The sequence below is a fragment of the Blastomyces gilchristii genome, assembly GCF_000003855.2.
Source record: "Blastomyces gilchristii SLH14081 genomic scaffold supercont1.1, whole genome shotgun sequence".
Classification (NCBI taxonomy): Eukaryota; Fungi; Ascomycota; class Eurotiomycetes; order Onygenales; family Ajellomycetaceae; genus Blastomyces; species Blastomyces gilchristii.
This window is the reverse complement of record NW_003101682.1, coordinates 3137833-3160566: the sequence shown is the minus strand read 5'-3', so window position 1 is coordinate 3160566 and position 22734 is coordinate 3137833. Positions and strand designations below refer to the sequence as shown.

General features: G+C 46.4%; 5 protein-coding genes across 11 annotated transcripts; 3 read left to right on the top strand and 2 right to left on the bottom strand.

The window, feature by feature from the left end:
• Positions 1 to 24: 24 nt before the first annotated feature.
• On the top strand, positions 25 to 7552 carry BDBG_00470 (protein grc3; the record flags this gene model as incomplete). 5 transcript variants are annotated; one of them, XM_031719893.1, is made up of 7 exons in its annotated part: positions 25 to 41; positions 182 to 348; positions 421 to 757; positions 814 to 940; positions 989 to 1288; positions 1349 to 5725; positions 5785 to 7552. In XM_031719893.1, 6 exons carry the CDS (start codon positions 25 to 27, stop codon positions 2999 to 3001), a joined length of 2601 nt encoding a protein of 866 aa, XP_031575811.1. In that variant the 3' UTR covers positions 3002 to 5725; positions 5785 to 7552. The 5 variants fall into 5 exon arrangements, with proteins under 5 accessions (XP_031575811.1, XP_031575814.1, XP_031575812.1 ...); XM_031719896.1 differs by having other exon boundaries at positions 1349 to 5527; positions 5777 to 7527; XM_031719894.1 differs by having other exon boundaries at positions 1349 to 5527; positions 5606 to 7527.
• Positions 7553 to 10887: 3335 nt separating this feature from the next.
• On the top strand, positions 10888 to 12974 carry BDBG_00468 (uncharacterized protein; the record flags this gene model as incomplete). Its single annotated transcript, XM_002629176.1, has 2 exons — positions 10888 to 10899; positions 11496 to 12974. 2 exons carry the CDS (start codon positions 10888 to 10890, stop codon positions 12972 to 12974), a joined length of 1491 nt encoding a protein of 496 aa, XP_002629222.1.
• Positions 12975 to 14745: 1771 nt separating this feature from the next.
• On the top strand, positions 14746 to 19543 carry BDBG_00466 (PDCD2_C domain-containing protein). 3 transcript variants are annotated; one of them, XM_031719891.1, is made up of 4 exons: positions 14746 to 15322; positions 15448 to 15540; positions 15695 to 16890; positions 16982 to 19543. In XM_031719891.1, exons 3-4 carry the CDS (start codon positions 16771 to 16773, stop codon positions 18185 to 18187), a joined length of 1326 nt encoding a protein of 441 aa, XP_031575809.1. In that variant the 5' UTR covers positions 14746 to 15322; positions 15448 to 15540; positions 15695 to 16770; the 3' UTR covers positions 18188 to 19543. The 3 variants fall into 3 exon arrangements, with proteins under 3 accessions (XP_031575809.1, XP_031575808.1, XP_002629220.1); XM_031719890.1 differs by having other exon boundaries at positions 14746 to 15540; positions 15695 to 15985; positions 16060 to 16890; XM_002629174.2 differs by having other exon boundaries at positions 14746 to 15540.
• BDBG_00465 (eukaryotic translation initiation factor 3 subunit K) lies at positions 16882 to 20184 on the bottom strand. Its single transcript, XM_002629173.2, has 2 exons — positions 19695 to 20184; positions 16882 to 19361 (listed from the first exon to the last, which is right to left on the bottom strand). Exons 1-2 carry the CDS (start codon positions 19859 to 19861, stop codon positions 18767 to 18769), a joined length of 762 nt encoding a protein of 253 aa, XP_002629219.1. The 5' UTR covers positions 19862 to 20184; the 3' UTR covers positions 16882 to 18766.
• A 230-nt stretch (positions 20185 to 20414) lies between these two features.
• On the bottom strand, positions 20415 to 22629 carry BDBG_00464 (acyl-Coenzyme A oxidase subunit 2; the record flags this gene model as incomplete). Its single annotated transcript, XM_031719889.1, has 6 exons — positions 20415 to 20655; positions 20893 to 21114; positions 21209 to 21522; positions 21596 to 21988; positions 22106 to 22296; positions 22356 to 22629. 6 exons carry the CDS (start codon positions 22627 to 22629, stop codon positions 20415 to 20417), a joined length of 1635 nt encoding a protein of 544 aa, XP_031575807.1.
• Positions 22630 to 22734: the final 105 nt, after the last annotated feature.

Sequence of the window (22734 nt, the reverse complement as noted above, 5' to 3'; positions counted from 1 at the left end):
GGGGGAAGTTGCTGCCGGTTTAATATGCAATCATCGATAAAGTAAGATAGTTATATAAATCTAAATATAATAGTTTTGATCCAGAAGCTAATTCCAGATCCAGATGTTGGCATTGGTATTGGTTTGCGCTCCAAGCCTTATTCGTCGCTTGAGATGTTTTCGTCGCTCGACTTTTTTTCAGAGCTTCTGGTGCAAGCCGCAGTGCACGGACCACCGCTAAAGTTCTCCGCCGCACTTGCAACAAGCCGGAGCTTCGCAGCAAAAACCCCCAAGCTCGGCCACTGACACTGGCTAAGCTGGACTTCGCTTTTAAAATGAAAAGGAAAGGAGATATGCAATCCCAATCAGGTACGCAGCGTTCGTTCCTTTCTCATACCTCTACTGTGAAGAGCAACCGCATTAACAGCCTTCGTATCTTAGCCCCCGTCAGCGCAATTGCAGCCCGGAGGTCGCGATTGGCCGCAGCTTCGCAAGCTTCAACGACGGATGTTGAATTGATTTTGAACGAAGAACCTCCATTGAAAAAAACTAAAACTAGTTCCTCGAAGCGGTCCTCTAGAGATAACTCTGAGAAACGACAATCCCCGCGGCAGGAAGGGGACACAGAGGCTAAAGTCGATCTTTCGAGGGTGGTGATATCGAAGGGGAAAAACTCGAACGAGCCCCTAGCTCAGGATTCGATCGAGGAATACCAGAGCGACGTCGGTGACGACAATGATGGCGTTGAGACAGATGTTACTAGTGATGATGAAGAGAGGTATGAGTTGCTCCGATGGGCTGGCAAGACGAAGCGCAACTCTAACAAAGTCTTAGTGATGGGCCCTTAGCAAATGCTCCAGCAGACTTCCAGAATTTCTTGTTATCGAAAAGTCGCATAGGTAGCAGAAACGTAGTCTACCGTACCGATAATGCGATATGTATTCGTTTGAAACTAAAAATGGTACGTCACCGTGTCCTGTGTATCGTGGCATTCGCTAATGAGAGGAAGAATGTGGCACTCATCGGTCAATATGACCTATGGGTTAAACGAGGTGTTGTCAGCATAATGGGAGCGAAATTGCACCCGAGCCCTCGTCTCTATAGAGTCTATGCGCCGTCCACACATTCACTCCCGGTTATCAAATGCGTTTCAGGAGTTGAGGATTATGCGGAGGTTGAGATCAGGTCCTACAATAATGGACTTTTCCGCTTAAGGAACCTTTCAAACTTATATCATCGGATATGGAATAGCAACGAGCCAGCTCCAGGTTCTATTTTACAAGCCGGTGGACTATCATCATTCTCAATCGTAAGCCCGCTTGAAAAGACTTCGTTGAAAACTATTACTCAGGTTCTAACCAGTTGCCAGCTACACTCATCGTCGGACGACCCCTTGAAACGCCATCTACGCCCGCTACATCTTGAGAAGAAATGGAGCATGTCTATTCAGATGCTGTCTCAACGAGGAGGTGCCCTTCGAGTACTAACTTGTGGTCCGAAAGGATCTGGAAAATCGACCTTCAATAAGTATCTTCTTAATCACCTACTCAGCCCACCTCCACTAGAAGGCAATTTGCAACACGACCAGCATGGAGTTGCATTTCTAGATTTAGACCCTGGACAACCTGAGTTGTCTCCGATGGGCCAAATATACCTTGCCCACCTACGAACGCCACTCCTAGGGCCGCCGTTTTCCCATCCAACTATTGATTCTCAATCAAATGGATGTATTGTTAGATCCCATTATATTGGAGCTTCTTCGCCAAAGGACGACCCTGATCACTACATTACGGCCACTATGGATTTGATGAGTCGCTATCACGAGCTTCTCCAGAGTTACCCGCAATTACCCCTTATCATAAACTACCCTGGTTGGATCTTCGGACTGGGCCTCGAGATTGCGATCTCTTTGGTCTCATCTTTAGGCCTCACTGATGTAGTATATATGAGTGACAAAGGCCCAGCTGAAGTGGTGGAACCGTTGACTGCGGCTGCCTTGGAGGCTGGCATTTCCGTGACCATACTCCCATCTCAGCCCACAGATTTTGTGACCAGATCCAGCGCCCAGTTGAGGTCTATGCAGATGCTCTCTTACTTCCACTCGAACCAGTATCAAGGAAGCGATAGAACTTGGACAGACACTCCACTCTGTCGAACTCGCCCTGTGACAGTTAAGTACTCTGGAGCCTCACAGGGGATATTTGGAATAATGGTGACAGGGTCACGCCATGACCCGGATATGCTACGTGATTTGTTAGACGGAGCCGTAGTGGGTGTGGTTGCAATTGAAAACCTGAATGCAATTTCAAGTGTCAACGATGAAGACGCATGGAATTGTGATTCTCTCGACGATAGGAGTGATAAATCAATTGGTGCGTCCCGTTTCGATCCCGACGGCGACGTGCAAATGGACCCAGACGTCCCAGGAAACGAAAACCAATCACCATCGTCGCCTTTGTCGTCATCACACGCATCACACAACGATGACCAGCATCCCAGTATCACTCGCACGGCACGCGAGAACCTCCCTTGCCTATTCGTTGGCAGCGGTGCATGTACGCCCCTTGACCCCAACCTGTCACACTGCCTGGGCCAAGCAATTATCCGATCCGTCAACCCCGAAACCCAAACCCTAGACATCTACACGCCCATACCACTTTCCAAAATCCGCGAAACGCTCGAGCAAGGAAACCGCCTAATCCTCGTTCGAGGGCAGGTGGACAATCCCAACTGGGCAATCAGCGAAGAGTGCTTTTCCGCACGCGCTGCGCAACGCCGGCATCGAAAGATGATTGCACAAGCCAAGGCGGCGGGAATCACGCCTGATGCGAGGGCGCGTAGGCAGCAAGATATCGTGTCGGAGCGGCTGCGGGAACGGGTAATGAGGGTAGGTAACGTGCCGTGGATGAGGCTGGATGAAGGTTCTGGGGATACACAGGAGCACGGCAGCAAGCAGATGTGGAGGCTGCGGAAGAAGGCTTATCCTGCAGATTCGGGAAGTGGCAGTGACAGGGAATGGTGATTTCCGCTGCCTTGCATTTTCGCATTTGCGGTATGTTGACTTCAAAAGATATAACAGGCACCCAGGCTATATGTATCGTCGAAGACGATAAACGCTCGTACTTGAATGCAGCTACATGTTTGTCTTTGGCGGTGCCAATGTTGATATAGTGGAAAATACATCTTTGAAGTGAACCACGAAGCATTTACAGCATAAATCTCGAGGACCAGTGGCGTGCATTGTGATTTGATACGCGTAGGCAGGGTCCAGAGCGCGGAGGGAGTCCTGTATTCGTCAATAGACATCCGCCAAACAAGCCCCTGGGGGATCTCCCCTTCGATCTCGCTACTTAAAATGGTCCCAGTCAACTCCACCCTCATTACGACTGGATTAGAAATGGGCACTTTTACAATAGGAATTCGCAATCAACTATTCCATAGAGAGATCTCTTCCATGGCTTTGTGACAACAGTTGAACAAGCATGTCACCGTGAGAAAGGAAAGGCAAAGTTGAGTCATAGTGAAGCTATAGTTATCCAAGCTGTGCCAGTGTCGATTTGGACAAATGATTAATCCTTCCCGGGTCCAGGGCCAGTGACATTTCAAGCCACTGCGGAATCGAATCGGACTCCGTTTTGGAAGACAAACAAAACGCAACACCAGCCAACCAACGGATTACGCAGTAGCAAAGGGGGAAAACTTGGCATGCGTGTAGTTATTCGCGGATGTCACAATCCTCTACCATAGTTCTTTACCAGTATATCAGGGAAAGGACCGGCTGGTTGCCCTCTCCCGCCTTGGTCGCCCGCGGAAACTGGCAGTTATATAATGTGATTTCCCGGATACCGGTGGGAAAGGAAACTGAGACAAAGGGAGGAAAAGGGAAAATGGGAAAATGGGAATAGAGAAAGTACGGTTGTTTGATGACAGGTCATATTTTATTTTTTTTGTTTTTTTTCGTCACCAGCCCTCTCTGCTGCGATGCCAGTGGGGAATAAGGAGGCTCTGCGAGGATCCGAAAATACAGCCAGTATAGTATATTCCAAGGTTGATAACTGTTAGCCAAGAGTGGTAATAGATGGAACCAAGGCGGCAGTTTCACACATCATAGCAGTGGAAAATGCTTGTTGAGCAAGTAAACTAAGATGCCTTTTTTTTTTTTTTTTTTTTTTTTTTTTGCATCAACATATGTTTAACTCGAAGATAGAAATAGGTATGTTGGCAGCGCTGCCTGCAACAGGTTTTCGAGGAAATACTATGTATAACTTATATATAGAGAGATGTTGAGAACTATGGGGATAATAAATAATCTGTCAACTGTCAATAAGAGGTATATAAATATCCAACTTTGGGACTCAGGGTCCAGACCAGGCAGATATCGAACCTGTCATCAATCAGCAAAAGCTTTGTTGTCGCGAGTTTTATGAATCAGGGAAACAGACAGACAGACATTCAGAGAGAGAGAGAGAGAGAGAGTGTGTGTGTGTGTGTGTAAGGCGCGCTAATTGGCAACACCTGGATATATATCTATCTACCTGACACTCAAACCGCCTCTTGTAGTTCAATTCATATCCTCATCATTTTTCGCTTTGACTTTTTTTTCAGTTTCCTATAACTTATCTGTCAAGAAATGAGCAAAACTCGCTGGAGCGCAATGTAGCAAGGGTCTTGGAGACAGAGTCGGTGAGGACTTGGCTCTTCTCAATTCGTTCGGATGAGACATCCGTAGGAGAAGAGGCTAACTAAGCCCTTTTCCACGCCTCTCTCTTATCCTTCGGACATCCTGTGTTGAGAAGAAGATGTCCCCGGCGAGACATGATAACCCTATTTTCTGAACACCAGGTTAAAAAAAGACAAAAAAAAAAAAAAGGGGTTTGATGTATGGAAACTGAGATCTGTCTTCCAACACCTAGAAGTTACACTCTGGTAGCTTCCACATTCCACATTCCACATTCCACATTTCCATCAAAAAACACCACACCGCATACTGTTTTGTGTGATGTTTGTAAAAGTATGTAATGTACCTGCTTCGATACCATACTGGCGGACATGCATTGGTCTCCTATTTCTTTTACTTTGTACTCCCTCCGTGGCACTGTTACTTATCTGCAGTAATTTAACGCAGTGCTGCAACGGGCTTTCTGGATGGGTATCGCTCTCAGCCGCTTTGCTTTCACATGCTAAACAATTCAAAGAAAAGGTTGGGTTTTTGGGAAGATGTACTATATCTCAGACAATAAAAATGTCAAGATATAACGACGGAGTCTATCTTGTGTCACATATCTTAATAAGAGCAGACAGGGATTCCAGATCTCAAAACTTGCGAAACTGAATACGGGCTTAGAGCCGCAAATCAAATGTCTCTCGTGCATCCATCCCATCCCATCCCATCAAATCATCACTCTGCATTCAGTAATGTCTGGCCGATGATAAACCCGCCGTTAACCATGACCAGGGTGTCAGGAGTCAAGAAAATATCCTGGGCAGCCTGCAACGAGGCTCGGCAGTTGGATGACATGGAAGTTGAGTTGCGATCACTTATTACTGCGTAAGTAAGGATATTATTTCCCTGTTCAGCAGCCTCTTGCTAAGGGCAGGGCTTTTTGCATTATTATTTGATAATCAGGTGTGGATCGCTGCCCAACAGCCTGTACATGTACAGTAGTACATAACGAGCGTTGGACATCGCGGGCGCTTCCTGTTGGCGTTTATTCATTTTCATCGCGATCAGGGGATGGAGGGTAGTGTAAGTGTGCAAATCCCCGCACTAAATGATTGTTAACTTCTTACACCGTAGTTACGGAGTAACTACTCTCGAGACAAAAATATACATACATACATAAAGACGGTCTCGTCATATATCCTCGCCCGAACAAAATTGGCGCTTTTGTCACAACATCATTCATCGCGCGCGGAGGAGATAAATAAAGATCAGCCCAGGCCAAGTGCGGTGCGGTGCTCCCTCGCTTCGGGGCTAGTTAGTTGAAACCGTCGAGAAAAAAAAAAAAAAAGGCACTAACTAGAATCACCTCCTTCGAAACAAAGCCCGAAGTCGATCCCTTCGACACGTGGGAAAATGCCGTTTTGGGGCCTGGAAATGGTCAGCTAGCTATTTTCTCCTCTCTATCCCCCCCGTTGGGCCGAGATTCGTCGTGGGGTGGGGGGGGGGGGACCACGAGTCGACGAAAGCCACCGCAATCGGCGCCGCTCCGTCCAATATAGGTTTACAAATCCCTGGCGACTAATCACCGCAGCTCCGGCGCCATTCGGGTAGCTATATAGTCACTGTACCAGGGTCTTGCGTTGTTATCGAAAAAGTACTTCATTTGTCATGATTGTTACTGTTCCTGGGAATGATTCAATCAATGCCTTCTTGCTCTTCGGATTGTTGAGTTACAGGGAAGGGGAGCCAGTCACCCCTCGGCTCTTCTCAATAATAATATCCATGGCATGGCATGGACCATGGGAAAATCTCTCGTGGTTGATGGTGGTCGGGGGGGGTCCACACACTCCATTATTATTAGTTATTACTTAAAAAAGGTTAAAAAGGGAAAATAAATGAATAAAAAATACGAGCGAGCACCAGCGGGGCATCCGGAAAGTGTTAAAAAAATAAAAAAATAAAAAAATAAAAAAAGAACATGAACAACGGTTCTGCATGTCATCTCATCTCCTCCTCTCTCAAGAGGAACTAACTACAACTCTGCAAAGCAACCGTGGCACAGAATAATATGATGTCAATTCTGACTAACGTTAAAACCAGATAAGCCGACGATTCGGCGGGTCTTGCAACGGTCAGAAGGGGAAGAACCAGACTGACGAAGAAGGCTGATGGAAGTAAGTAAATCTGTAGTTAGTTTACTGTACGGAGTACGGAGTACCTGTAATAAAAGTGGCATAACTATCTCTTATGTCCCCAGGTTGAAACCCGTACCGTACCTGGCTAAGAAGCCAACAAGGGGGAGTCATTTCCGCACACACTGAACCCCACCAGGAAAATGTACTCCGTACAGCAACACCGGAATGGAGTCAGACAGTGAGATTGTTTTTTTTTTTTTTCCAGTTGTAACTACACGACTCCCTTCCTCTTATCTCATGCAAATAATCATAAAGGCTTAGTGAAGCTCCTGGCTCATCCTTCTCATGCGCATGCGCATAAAAGGATAATCGGAGATTATATCTTGGGGCATCTTGCAATGGAAAAATCAAATCCTTCATGTAAAAATATAACTGTAACAGTGCGCCATGCAATGTCCTCTCAACCAGCCAGGTGGTAACTAATGTACATGTACATTACATTACATTGCTATCTTTACTCTGTACTCTGTTTCCAGTTTCATGGATTTCACGGATTTCACGGATTTCACGGACGTTGGAATATTAACTAATTCATAAGCTCAGAGTTAGAACTATCCCATTTCCCACACTGCCAATTTTGGCCGCCACCCCTCGGGAATGAACCAATGCCACGGCATTGACGGGAGTGCCGGCAATAATAATTATCATAATAGTAATCATCAATATATATATATAAGGTTTTTTCCCCTGCCTTTCTCTTCCCACAACAATCCGCAAAACGTGTCGGGTGGGTGGGTGGGTGGGTCGGAGGGAAGAAAGATAACAGGAAGTTCCTGAGCAACCAACTTTCAAAGGATAATAATTATTATTTTATAAGGACGAGCTCCAAGAGGTGAACATTCTCACCCTATCATCCAGCTCACGTATGTATACTTATACTTGTATTATTATTATAATAATGTTGTGTGTTATCATTACTAACATCTAGGCCCCGTCTACGGATGGATGGACGCACGCTGCGTACTACTACTAGTGATGTATGTATGTATGGTACAACGGCGGATGAGAGATCCACTCCTTCTGGAATCGTTCTGCGTTCCAAAATGCGATTAGACTTTCTGCTTGGATGGGGGGCCTGGCCAACAAAAGTTACCATTGGTATACCAGAGAGAGTACAAAGAATTAAAACCAGCATTGGCTATTATTATTATTCTGATCAATGAAGAAACTCTTCTATTTAACAGATGTAAGATGTATTTGAGTTGAGTTGATTGGCTGACTTGTGCAAGCTGAAGATTGTGAAAAGCTTACCTGAGAAAATAGCATCATAACTATATTCTCTTGTGCTTGCTATGTGAGAAAAAAAACCTTCTTTGAACTATTTCAATCTTGATTTCTTTTACAATAATTAATATATGATCAGCTAGACAATTTCTATTTTTATCAAAGTAAAACAGTCAATGTCAGAAGTCAGTTTATAGTTTTCTGTATATGACAACTTGTCTCTTTTCTACATACATACATATATCCATTGAAGCTTGTGATACATATAATAACATTCAAGCATTACTACATGTATGTATGTATGTAATGTTACATGTACATGATGCTGTGCAGATATGCAGCTGCAAGAATGATCAGATATATTAATAGCTTCAGTCAAAAGCATAGATTTTCATAGTACAGTACAATACAGATGTACTCACAACAAATGGCAGAGTAAGGCTTTAAACCTGTTTCTTGGTGTGTACTATACTGCTTCTATAAATTTTCTATGTAATTATAACAGATCATGCATAGATACAGAGAAGGAAGAGGCAAAATTGAAAAGCAAAAGCAGTACTCTGTAATTATTATAGAGTTCTGCAGATCTCTGTTTCAAGAACAGGTTTTGAATATGACAAGATGATCTTCAGCTCTCTCTCTCTCTGAAAACAAATGTATTTTTTGCATTCAGACTCAGATTTTTGTCTACTGTGGACATGGACAAAGAAAGCAGAGAAGGCTGCTATTCATACATGTAGACTATGTAGTATCTCTTAGAAACTGTTCAATCACAGCAGTTATTTGTTTTAATATATTGGCATCATTTTAGGGATAGAGGTGTGATGGCTGAGAAAAAAGAAAGAAAAAGAAAAAAAAAAGCAGCAAAGTAAGTGAGAGAGATTGCTACTCTCAGCTCAATGGTCTTGTTGCTTGCTTTTTTTCTTCTTCTTTCCCGCTTGGTATCACCCTCCGATTATCACCACCACCGCCTGTGGAGTGGATGTTACAAGGCTGGGTAGAGGAACTTGCTCTGCTGACCTGCTTTGCATGTACTGTACGTACGTACTCTGTGCATCAGGCTCGGACGGGATTATTATGCTGTCATGATTTTCCGGCATCGTATCGTATCTTGAAACTTGATCCCATCCCTCCCCTCCCCCTTGTCACCAACCACCCTGTTAGGCTGCGACAGAGCTATGTCTGGCTAGTGCATGGATATGAATCATAGTGGTTATTAGAGGTGGGGGACCGAAGGAAGAATGAAGGACTTGACTGCTAAGAGTGGGATGGCTTGCCCTTGCTCTGCTCCGGAGTTAGTTAGTTACAGGTTTGGGATCCCCCAAGGCTTCCACTAGGTTACTGTCATTGATGATGGCAGCTCGGATCTAAGCTAATAAGTAAGTACGGTAGGTACGTACTTGACTAACTTCCTCCGTAGCTATCCTTTTTTTTTTTACTAGAACAGAAGCAAGCAAGCCACCGCAGCCACCGCAGCCACTGCCAATCTTGCTCAGAGAAAGGGAAGATGGAACCCAAGACCAGATCAGACCAGGCCAGGCCTGGTTCAAGCGGGTAGATAGATTGGAGGTTATCAAAGGGATGCATGCGGATGGGATGGGATGGGCTGTTTGCGAAGAGTAGATACTTCTGTCTGTTACTCTGTACTCTGTAACTACGGAGTACTCTGTCCTGTAGAGTGTGAATGGCCAATAATAGAGGAATAAGGATAGCTACAGGCAGACAGACATAAGCTGGTTTGAAAGAAACGAAAGCCTGATGAAGCCCAACAACAACAACGCAACGTCCCCCCCCCCAATCCCTGCTTGTCTGCCGTTTCCATTGCTCTGTGGCAGATGGAAGATGGAATCCTGCTGGTTATTGCATATTGAGTATTAAATTACGGAGTACTGTATTATTATTTCACTACAGTGTTTGATGTGTTTTTGTTTGGGGATTAACCAGTGCATTGCGCGGCTCAAAATAAGGGGACAAACAGCTGGATTTCAATACACAAAGAGAAGAATAATAAGTAAAGGAGAGAGAGAGAGAGTTAGTTATTTATTATATTATGTTGTATATTATTTTTTCATTAACAGAGTTAACCTTTTTTTATTTAAACTTTGTCACATCGCCCCAAGACGAAGTCTTATTTCTTCTTCTGTCTTTGTTCTTGTCTCGCCCACTTTTCGCTCCACTCCGGCGTCTGCTCCTGAGTCGAGCCTGAGTCTGAGTCTGAGTCTGAGTCTGGAGTCTGAGTCTGGAGTCTGATGAGAGTCTGTCTGTCTGTCTGTCTGGAGTCCTTTTCTCGCAGCTCTCTTTTTTTTTCCCCGTCACAATCCACCACATCCACATCCACATCCACCACATCCACTGCGACATCCACTGCGACGTCCACTACGACGTCCACTACGACATCCACCACTCCATCCACCACTCCATCCATCCCTGCGACCAATCCGCCCACACTGTTTCTCAGCATCCCCGGCGGCGACTCCACCGCCCTCTTGTGCAGCCGGTTCGCGGGTGCTGGATTACAATTATTATATCATCGGCTTGTCTCCCGCGCTCCAGTCCAGTCCAGCTCCAGCCCTGCTGTAACGGCTTACTTCCTCCAATTTTGAGCTCTATCTCACCCACCCTCAACCTCAACCCTCCTGAAGAGACGACTACTGCTCGTCCTCAATCCATTTGTTTTTATCTTATTTTTAATCATTTCATCCCCTCATCTGCCTCCATATCCCATCTGTCTATCTATTATCTATTCTTTGAAACTATGTCTCAATGCGCAGTATGGCGTCGTGATTCTCCCACCACATCTTAGTCCTTACTTCGGCCCCTTTCGCCATGGATTTCATTGTAAGTCCTTTTTCATTCTTACTGTCTTCTCCTGCGGTCTGTTGGCTTCTGTTGCCATTACCCTCCCTTCTTCTTCCTCTCCCCTCCATGCCCCGATCGCTCTGCTTTACTTGGCTGGGAGACGATGGTGGTCGTGGTCGCGAAGAAGGCCCACATGTTTCGATGCCCAGACAAACGCCATAGCTATATAGCTATCTATCTATCTTCCTGGACGACGGAACGTGGCGACCACACGGCCATCCGTGATGCGATGCGTGACTAGGCTGTTACTGCGTCACCGCCACTCATCCGTCACGTTCTTTCTATGCTCTGTGTCCCTTTGCGACGCTGTGTCATATCTGGACACATTCCATCGGCTTCTTTTCTTTCCGAGCAAAAGCCAAGTCACCGAAGCACCACAGTGATACACAGCATCGCGTACATGCAACTCACTCGTCTCTTGTTCTTGTGGCACATACGCTGCTTATCTCTCGCATATTACCCGCGACAACTTCGTTTTTTTTTTTTTTTTTTTTTTTTTTTTTTTTTTTCTGACTTTGACTTGAAGTTATTTCTCCCTGACGTACTGACCGGCTGTTCGTGTTTACGATTTATAGCTATCCTTGACGCACTTCTGCGAAGTGCATGGCCCGACATCCGTCCTCTGTTCCCAAGTGATACCCTCCTCCTGCGCGCAATGTTACCCAGACACCTATGACATCTCACCTAGCGATACTCCCTTGTCCTCTCACGCCACTTCCCCTTCCCTGCATTCCCGTGACGCTGGTCGACCTGGAAAACCCGATCAGCAATCTATAACGCCACCGGATATCGCCGTCAGCAGCTCTCTAAACGGCTGCTCCTCATCTAGCCTCGATCCCCTACCCTCCCCTCTCGCTTCAGCCCCAACGCCCAGCCAGCGAATAGAAGACCATCCCTGGTTCTTGAACCGGCTATCAGGCCGCGCTGATACGGACAGACTTAGTCGCATTGCTCGTGCTGATAGTGAAACCTGCGCAAGCTGCAGCCTAACAGTCCCAAAGGGAGTAAGTAAACAGCTTCCACCCGGCGGGCCGGGAACTTTGAAGGAAGATGGCAAAAGTAGGAATGGAAGTCCCGTGCTACGCTCCAGGGAAGTTGTATACTCCTGTAGCGGATCGCGAGCGGATTACAACACAGAACCCCACCAACGCCATTCGTCTCCAGCCTCACTTCACTCCTCCGTCTCGTCGGAAACATCCTCATGCCATACACATATCGTAAACTACCTCTCCTTACGCGGTCCGCCAAATCCCGACGACTATGCTCTTCTACGCAGCGCTTCAATCCGAACACTGAGCTGTGAGCTCCTCCCCCGTGGGCTCTCATCTGGGCCCTTATCATTCGGCGACTCCTCCGCCGGCTACACTATCGCTTATGTCTTTCGCCTCCCAGACCCCATGGCTCGCGGCAAACGCCGCAGCTATGCGCTCATTGCCCTGGCAGGCAAGGACGCTGGAAGGGCCTTCCGCGCTTCCCCAGTCATCTGGCGCGTTTTCGGCCGTATTGCCGCGAGCATCGTAAATGCAGCCGAGCGACACCAGGACTCGGAAAAACGCAAGGAAGAGGGCGCGGTTTCTAAAGCTGGTGCTGGCGCTGCTACTACTGCCAGTATGGCCAACGGACGCAACTACACGCCCATATCCTCGTTCCTAACCGGCCGAACCCTAGATCCAGACGGCCAACCGCGCCGCGCCGGCCAGATTCGTGCTCGCAATCTTGCAGAGATCGTGGAGAACGAATACATCTTTACAGAACTACATGCGCAATTTGTCGCGTTGCTCCAGCAGCTGTGTGCCATGTTTGGCGGACCCCGTATCCCGGACGATCGCTCGGTGTGCAGCTCGTTTGAAGAGGACACGTTTTCCCCCCGTCGACAGTCATTGTCCGGGGATTGCGGGAAAGGGTCTACTGGCACCGGTGCGACCACTGCTAGATCAAACGGCCCTGTCGATACGAGTAATCCTGGGCGTGGTTATGATTCCTCCTCTGTCATTCTCCCCCCCTCCCCGAAACCAATACCCATATCCCATCGCGGACGACAGCTAGCAGCCTAGGGAAGGTTAAGCGTCCGCGCCTCCTTGTTCGAATTCGATCTTCCATCCACCACCAAACGAAATATTTCTTACCTCCTACACTATCCGACTCTTATCCCTTTTCAGTGCTCCCTTTCTCATATTTCTTTTCTGTTGCATACAAACCATATACCCCAACCCATCTATCTCTCTTTCGATTTAGCCATTTTTTTCTTCTTAAATATACCTCTTTCCTTTTTACCCTTTTTTTTTCTTTTTTTTTCTTTTTTTTCTTTTTTTTCCGGGTTTCTCTACCATCGAATACATTTTTAACGCGATCACGGCTTTACTTTGCATATGACAACAACCACAACACCTACTTGAACCTCGAAACACGCAATCGAATTCCTGAGTACCTACTCCCACCCAGGCAAGAAGCACAACCCGCCCAACTCCGCGCCCGCTCACCATTCCCGCCACCCTTCCAGCCATTTATATATATATATATCTATATACATATTTAATCACCATACGATACCATCTGATTTCACTTCTCTGAATATAATTGGCAACCTCTTCTCCCGCCACAACTTCTATTTTAAATACCTCGTACCTATCTACCTCTCCCTATTATCAGGGTGGAATCTTTGTCCTCGATTCTCTGCGCGGGACGAAACGCGAACATCTTGCGTTCCAAAGCCCCCAAACCTCCTTTTTGCCTGTGGGGGCGATGGACGGGTGTGAAATATCATCCGGCTTCGATGATGATGATGATGATGATGAAACCACCCCCTTCCCTTCCCCTCCCCTCCCGCCGATAATATTTAAGAACCTCCCGCCCTTTTCTCACTCTTGTCCTAACGGCCGATGAGCGTTTTTATTATTTATTTTTCCATATCCCTTCTTCCATTTCTTGCGAATATACATCTTGTATATCTCCACCAGAGTGTGTTTGTGGCGGGGAGGCAAATGGTGGTTCATCATCATCATCTATCTTCTTTGGTCCGCTATGTATCCTTCTTACCCCACCTTGTTTTCGGGGATTATTTATATTCATTTTCTTTTCTTCATTTGTTTTTACACATTTATCTTATTATCTATTTTTAATTTTAGTTTTTTCTTTATATGTTTTTTAATCAACAGAAGAGGGAGGACGGGGGAGGATGTACGTTTATGCGAAATCGGACTTTCCCCCCCCTATCCCTATCCTACCACGACGATTCCCTGACATTCGACACATGAAGTTAATAAAGAGGCAAGCCAGGATGGGGGAATATTCTTTTGGGTTTTTTTTTTTTTTTTTTTTTTTTTTTTTTTTTTTTTTTAATTTATAATCTCTCTCCTTTCTCTCTCTGTTTTTTTCCTTCGGAGTTATCATCACTTTTTCATCGTCAACATCATCACCAAAGGAAGAGATGGGTGGATGGATGGAATGGAATGGGATGGGATGGGCTGAGATAACGGAAACCGGCGAAATATGGAGGGTTTTTTTCACTTGATTTCATATATAGAATTTTTTAGGGAACTTTCTTTTTTTCTCTCCTTTTCCAACCACCCTTCAACTACCTTTTTCTCTCCCTTATCAAATAAATAATGCTTTTTAGTTTTGTGTTAGCAGCGTCGCATCGCGGGTCTTTATATAGATATAGGTAGATTAGGGTGGGGTCCAATGATTGTTTTAGCCATTGAAATTTCTCCTTCCTTGGTGTCTCTTTCAATGTGAAGTTACATACGGAGTACATAGGAATATATACTTACATGCATGCAAAGGTTATCCTGATCAGTTTTGTATGTATGGACTGGATTTCTATACATTCATTCACATGTAATTAACTCATAATTAACTCACCCCATCATCCTCCCCCCCACGCCCGCCGCCCATCTCAGAGAAGGCCAATTAACTTATTACAATTACAATTACAATTACAATTACAATATTAATTGCTGGTGACTATCCATTAAGACTCGGAATCCGTCTCCGGCCCAAAAATACTCTCCAGATAAACAACCCTCCTTTCTCTCCCGCCGCTCTTCCCGCCTATAAACGTCATCGTGGCCCCTCCATTGCCCCCTCCCTCCCCTCCCCTATTTACCTTTGCCTCCCTCCTGTCTGCTTCTTCATTCGTGGTCCTTGAAAAAAAAAACTTTAGGAGGGTTATTATTTTTGCGTACCTACCTGGTACCTACTCTACACCCACTTCCACTATTCTTGTGCAAGGACACACCGTTTCTTCCTTCTTTCCTTCCGATCCCGCTTCGTCTCGTCTCTCTCTTGTTATCGCCGTCTTCCGGGGGACGTTTTCGTTTCTTTGTGTAATTATTTGCATTATGTCCCCCATCGTTGCACGTTCGTATTTCATTTTTTCATCCACAGGTACGTTCATGTACATGTCCTGTACAATATTATCAGTAGTTAGGCTGGTTAAACCCCAATGCTTCCAGCGCCTGGTTTTGATTTGTTATTGTTTTATATGATTTGATGGGATGGGGGGTCAACAAAAAGGGTTCTTTCTAGGAGGGCTACGCTGGAAAAGCCTCGATCAGACACCCAGCTCTGGAGGGCTACTACGCTGCGTAGTAGCTATCCGGACGGACCGGAACGGACAAGGTAAGTTTGTTTATGCCTCTTTTCTTCTCTTATCTCCTCCTTTGGAAAAAACATTATGTTCGCCGGGAAATTTTGGTGGGGAGGAGAGCTTGTGGGACCCCCTCCCAGACTGATTTCCGTTTACCATTTCAAATTCCCACTGATGAATGGGCAGGCAAATGGAGGCAAATGGAGGGATGGAGGGGAGAGCAATAAGGGATATCCGCAGGCTCCCGGTGATACCCCACCGCCTCGTCTTCGTCTTGTAAGAGATTGAAGTCACAGCGATTACACTCTACTCTGGATGGATCAATGGAGCTATGGATAGAGGGAACTACTACTACTACTACTGAAGGGGAAGCCAGTCGACGAGTGCAACTTATCGGCCGAGATATATATCTTATCTCGCTACCGGGAGGCCCAGCTCAAGGCTAGGGAGAGCTGGATCCCGCTGAATGAAACCTCTGTAAGACACTATTTGGTGCTCTAAGACCCCTGATATTGCAGCTAGTCACTGAATTGAATCCCCGAATTCCTCAGGAGACCGTGAAGTGAATGTACAATTTCTTTCTTATACCGTCTCTCCAGAAAGCAGAGTAGGCGACGGTGTGCCAGACCGGGGTATCCAGAAGGCAGTTGCGCATATGCGGGTGATCGCGCACCGAGTCCAATTGAACTGGTTTCAGATACATACCAACCATAAGGATTCAGCTTTATGTATCATGCTTGTTCTAGTTGAACAGGAATATACTCGGTCTATAAGCAATGAGATAGGTGAAAATAAAAAGAGTGCCTGGAATGGACCTTGTGCTAAAAATATACAGTTGAAGTTCCGTGGTAACTAGAGAATGAGATGCCATTGGCCCACGTGAGCTAGTGATCAGAGAATAAAGAACGAGAAGTAATAACCTACCGTTTTGGGCAATTGAAAAACATCTCATCAAAGGTTTTCTATACCTCTTTGCAGCAAAACAATGGAATAGAACTTTTTTTGAGGGCGAAGAGGGGCAGGTACAGAATGACATCATAACCCTAATCTTATCGATCTGATCTTATGCGATCATCACATGATATCAATGTTTAAATTTCAAGATTATTTTGCTGCCACCAGCTGGAAGTCCTGAGTTGGGCATCGGCCACTGGCATCAAGTCGAAGATTGTGCTGTGTCGTGTGGCAGATTGTTTGCATATAGAAGCCGTACACTTTTGTGCGAACGGGGATAGATACATTTCTGACATATTTCGTGAAAGATGGATCAGTACGATAGCGACTCCTCAGGAATTGACGATTTCACCGAGACCAACGTCCTCCTTGGCTACGCCGATGACGATGCTTCAGACGATTCGATCAGTCACCTGGGCGGATGGCCGGTATGAAAGTTCTTTAAATATTTTATTTTATCCAGTTTCTATTTTCTTTATTCTCCTACGCTTGTGGACAGCTAATTACCCAAATCGATAGACCTGGCTTGACCCCGCGACCCCACCACCCGGTGACTTCGCCAGATGTAAGGTCTGCAACAACCCAATGCTACTTCTCCTACAATTAAACGGTGACCTGCCAGAACACTTTCCTCACGATGAACGGTGGCTGTATATCTTTGGGTGCCCCAGGAAATCCTGCACCAGGAAGAATGGCAGCTTACGGGCGCTGCGCGGTGTGAAGAAACACAAAATCGTAAATTCATCCTCACGACAACAGCAAAATAACCAGCCTGAGAAAACGGGAAAGGCTCCAGAACCCACACCGGCAGAGAGCAAGCCCAAGCAAGATCTTGGTTCTAGTCTCTTTGGTGCCGCCCCATCTAGCCAAGGGCAGTCAGCCAACCCCAACCCATTTTCGACAGCATCCTCCCCCAGTCAAGCAAACCCCTTTGCCTCCCTTGCCCCTACATCCAGCCTCGCTGCAAAACCGCCCCAAAAACCATCCTCCCCTCCTCCCACCGAATCCCTCCCCGAAACCTTCGCCGAAAAAGTCCGCCTCTCCTCTCCACCCCCACGAAATCCTGCAAAGGCAGGAGCAGCCGGTCCGCCCCTCCCATGGCCTCCGCAATCCGCGTTCCCAAAGCCCTATCCGCACCACCACCTCGATGCAGAATACGAAACTCTCTCCCGCCCGCCGTCCCCCACCCTACCAACCACAGCGCAGCCCGTCCTAATGGACGAGGACTCCTCCATGACAGCAGGTGCAGAGCCCAAAGACACCTTCGAATCCGCCATGGACAAATCCTTCCTGCGCTTCTCGGCGCGCCTGGGCCATAACCCGGAGCAAGTCCTCCGCTACGAATTCCGGGGTGCACCGCTACTCTACTCCACCACCGACGCGGTGGGGAAACTCTTCTCCAGCCCTTTCCCGTCTGCCAAATCGTCCCATGTCAAAGTATCTACCCGTGGTAGTAGCGCGGGCAGCCCGAACAGGATTCCCCGCTGCGAATACTGTGGGCGCGAACGCGTTTTTGAAGTCCAACTCACGCCGCATGCGATCACGGTGCTTGAGGAGGGGCGGGAGGGTATTGGGCTTGGACCTGAGGATGATACAGGGATGGAGTGGGGGACTGTGATTTTGGGGGTTTGTGCGGCGAACTGTGGGTTGGAGCATGAGGGGGTGTTGGGGTGGAGGGAGGAGTGGGTTGGGGTGCAGTGGGAGGAAAGGGTTGCGGGGAAGTAAATAACTTGGATAGCTGGGGCTGCATGGAACCTCCTAGTCGCTGATTAGTTAAATAGAGCGAAGGGGGTGAATCAGATGGATGTATCTAATTGGCTTAGGTTTTTGAAGTTGTGTTCACTACGGAATACGGAATGGATATAGATTAAACGAATGGGCCGAGATAAAACGTACATGTAGCGGTGAGGGAAAACGTGATGGGCTGGTTTCTTGTCCAGGTAGGTAGCTGCGTGGCATTGTTCACGTATTCTGCAAAGAGAAACAATACACATAGAAGCAGACTGAAGCAGGTTACTATGAACGAGGTGCTTCAATTACTAGGCAGGTATATATATTTCCCAGGGAGTCACCGTCCCCCGTCATAACTCTATTTCCGCAATTTCATTCCGCGTGATTAAGGAGCTTCTCCAGCTCCCGCATAAAGAAAGAGAAAAATAGTACGAAGACATGGTTGGGACGAAATTTTAACGGAAAAAAAAAAAAAAAAAAAAAAAAAAAAAAAAAAAAAAAAGAAAATCAGTCCAAAAGGTTGAAGAGGGCGAGAAGTGAGGAAAATAAAAACACAAAAACAAAGACTGGAAATCAAGCGGGTTGCTCGAAACCCCTCCGAAGTACCCGCCCGAACATCTCTATGCCCACTTTCTCTCCCTTAATCTCCCCTCTGGCCTCATTCTCCTTATTTCTTGGGACTCTGATAACTACACTCTTAACGTCAGAGCCCGCGCTCTTATCAACTTCCCATCCGCAAACATCCACGACGAATTTCTCTAGAGTCTCTAGCCCATGCAGGTCAAGCCATTGAGCTAGAACCTCAGCGCTAATTTCCCGGAAAGCTTTGCCGACCTCAGCAGCAATGCGAACCCGTACCAGCTCTTCAAATCCTGCAACATCGGCGACCAAATCCGCGTATAGGTCATCGGAATTGAGGGTTGACCAGAAGAGGGTGTATTGTGCTGATTCGAGGAGGGTGTTGAGACTGGCCAGCTTTTGGATCGATTCGATGAAATCAGATGTTTGCATAGGGACTGAGGATGATGTCGATGAAGCAAATGGTTGAGTGTATGCTGGGAGGAGGGCAAGAGATAGGGAGAAGGCGGGGGAGGGGAAGACAGTCAACGCTTTGGCTAGGATGTTGGTTGTTGTTTCGGTGTGAAGGAGATGAGGGTTGAATTGATATCTGGGTAAAGGTTCATTGCCCATGATGGGCATTTTCGTGTTAGCTAGAGTCTCATGTTGTAAATTGGTATGCATAGATAAATGACAATTAGGGGGCGGTTGTATTTCAGGGTAATTTTGTATCCCCAGGCCCGTCTACCCGACATTTTATCGGGAAACAGTGTAAGGCTAATAGGAAACGTGAATGTAATAAAAATTACAAATCATCATAATAAGACCGCCAATAAGAAAAAATTGTGCGAGCGACTGATAGCATAACTCTAAAGAGAGTGCATCCAGGTGCAGCATGGGTAATAAGGGATCCCTCAACAGGAATTCCAACAAAGGCACTCACAGTTTCAATAGCGCCAAATTGGCATAGCAGTCAAATGTTCTGTCCTCGCATTGCTGCACGACATATTCTTGGAAGATTGTGGTGGTTTCTGGGTTATATCTGTCCAAGCCGTTCAGGATGACATCGATATGCTGCGGTCTCGTTTTGCACTTGTCGAACGATGCCATTTTGTTCCCTTTCGCGCCCTTTCACTCTACTCCTCTATTTGTGCTTCCTCGTTTGAAATTAGATATGCTGGCTCCGTAGTTCCCCTTTGTTGGTGACTTCTATTATTTCCCACAGATGTGTGCGAGTATTCTCTGGGAAGCGAAAGAAATCAGGAGCAGATGTTCCTAAACTCGGAAACACGGTAAATCTGGCAGATAGGAGCAAATATATTTCTCTCAAAAGAAGAATAGTAGATAAAGCGTCAGTTATAGTTGCGAGTTGGATAAGTCAATGAAGATGTTCCGATGTATGGATAATTTTTCGATTCGATGTTGAGCTGCAAAAAAGTTTGTGGTGGGAAAGACCAAATCACACTGCCTAATGCGGAATGTTTTGCCGGTTGTGATGACTAAGCAGATACTTCTCCAGAGTTATATTACTCCATCCATCCAACATTTATTTGAAGTATTTACATACTGCGTATACCCATTTTATATATGCAGTGATATGCAGTATTTCTGATGTGAAGAATTTCCTAAAATGATACAAGAACCCATGGATTCTTGAAATTTACTACTTCGCTTTCTCCTCAACATCCAACTTGGCCCATATCCTTCTCGAATCTACCGGCCAAACATCTCTCATATTATTCATGTCGCTATTTTTCGCACCCGCAACTAGCGCTTCATATGGATTCATCTCAGCCCTTGCCAATGCACTATCCATCTCGAATTCTGCGAAGCCATACGCGTCTATGATGGCTTTGGAGAAGTCCGACAGAGTTTGGATCGCTTTGTCATAGGCAGATGTGAGACTTTTTTTGTTGACATTATTTTAGGGCATATGGGCCATAGATGTCTTTGTGTGCGGATTGGAGAATCGAAAGGGAGAACTATTATTCTTTCATGTTATTCGTTAAAAGCTACCTGGTTTATTGTTGATTGCTCTTGGATTCTTTGGTCCTTGAGCTGGGGGAGAGAGAGAATTTTACCACTTGTGCTAGTGCTTCCAACTGCCGAACGAAGTCGGTATCACCCGCCTTCTTAATTACATCCCAGAATCCTCGCCAGTAGACGAAATCGCAATGTGCCATGGTGAGCTCGTGAACAGTGAAACTGGTATCTCTACCAGCATCACATCACTGGCTTCCATATGAGCCTTGACTAGGGTCGGTAGCCGGCGCTCGAGCACCCATTGTTGGTTATCTGGCTCAAACCAGTCAGATTCAGAAGACACGTTCAGTTTGCTGCTGCTCTCCGGTCTTCTAAGAATTCTAGGTAAGAGAGGCTGAGAATAGTGTGTCCGGTTTTTCTACGATGAAAACGACGTTAATCACTTATGATAGTATCCTGGCGGGAGGAACGTACGCTTTGTAATGTTTCAGGATGACCCGCGGGGCTTGTTGAGCAATCACATAGTTGTCTCCTTCATACGTGACAGCATTGACAGTGTGAGCGTACATCTGGCCGAAGCCTGACAGTGCACTATACCCGTGACCACCACACGCGATTCTGCAAGTTTCGACGCCGTTCGCAGTTATATCAGTGGAGTAAACTTTCGCGCCCACGGTTTGCAGATGCAGATCTTCAAGTTGCGAGGTGTTCCCCGTTTTGATGACCAGCTCACTGTATTCATCGAAAGCTCGATTGATATCCTGTCCAACAAGCACGAGTGCGGTTCCCTGGTCATTCATTAAAACGTTAGCCGAACCTTGCAACAGATGACAACAGCGGAGAAATTGAGCACATTATTACCTTGGCAAGCAATGGAAGAAGGCGATATTTGACCCTGGCATAGTTGAATACTGTATTCTCCTCCTTCTGACCCTTTATCCAGAATTGCTTACGGAAAGTCGTATAGTGGTACGCTACCGCCACGGCTCTCAACAAATCGTAACCGGTAATTTCAGCCATGCTTGCGCGAACGGTAATCATAGAGCCATATGAATGCTTCGTATTTTTTGGTGGAATATCGGTGCCGTCCCTCAACACTTGGGCATTCCGCGCCAGCATGTGATCTCGAGGGATCCTGACATTGTGGACCTGCATAGCTCCATTATGGACCCCAACCATGCCCTGGAACACCTTGGGACCAAGTTCGTAGATCTCTACTCCCGGCAGCAATTTGTGAGTCTCAAGATCGCGTAACTAGGTGAGAAAGAGGTGGTTGCCATATTCTTTCCCATCAATAATGAGGCGGGCGACAACTATCGAATGGGTGGCCCAGATCCCCGTGGCCCCAATCCAATACTCGGCACTGCTCACCGTTGGTGAATTGATTATGAACTCGTCCGTCGCGCGGTCAAAAGTAGCAGTTGTTTCAAGCCCTCGCACGTTCGAGCCATGACCGAGCTCAGTTTGTGCATATGACCCTAAGATCTCGAATCTTTCCGCCTTCGGGATCCAAACAGCCTTTTGCTCATCCGTCATCTGCCGCTCAAGGTTTGAAATGAAAACTACTTGACCGTCAGAGGCTAAATCAGGGAAATTGATGTTGGTAAAAAGGCAGCCACACTTCTGAACTGGGGTTGGACTGGGAGGAAATAATCCAGCATCCGCACTGCATCGCGAAATTGTGGACCCGTCCATTTTTCCTTATGTTTGAGCACTACCAGCTTGCGAGCTTGAGATACGGCTCTTTTCCAAGCATCCTTTCTAGCCAGTGATGGAATCGTTACAGCAGTCTTGGAGAAGATTGGGTTAGATGTAAGTGCTTTCAGGAGCTGCTTGCGGCCTTCAATTCTCCCTTCCACCCCACAGAAAGACGGAAAATGGAGTGTCGTGGACATCGTTGCTAATATTACGCGACACCATAGCGTTGTATAATTAATTAATTGATCTATCTTCTGCACAAACGGCCAGATGCCATGAGTGCTACTGCGAACTTCCTGTTA

Excerpts from the sequence above, each read along its gene's own strand:
- BDBG_00466 (XM_031719891.1), top strand. The coding sequence starts at position 16,771 with ATGGATCAGTACGATAGCGACTCCTCAGGAATTGACGATTTCACCGAG. Across the intron at positions 16,891-16,981 it reads GTCACCTGGGCGGATGGCCG|ACCTGGCTTGACCCCGCGAC; the intron begins GTATGAAAGTTC and ends CCAAATCGATAG.
- BDBG_00465 (XM_002629173.2), bottom strand. The coding sequence starts at position 19,861 with ATGGCATCGTTCGACAAGTGCAAAACGAGACCGCAGCATATCGATGTC. Across the intron at positions 19,362-19,694 it reads AATTTGGCGCTATTGAAACT|ATATCAATTCAACCCTCATC; the intron begins GTGAGTGCCTTT and ends ACCTTTACCCAG.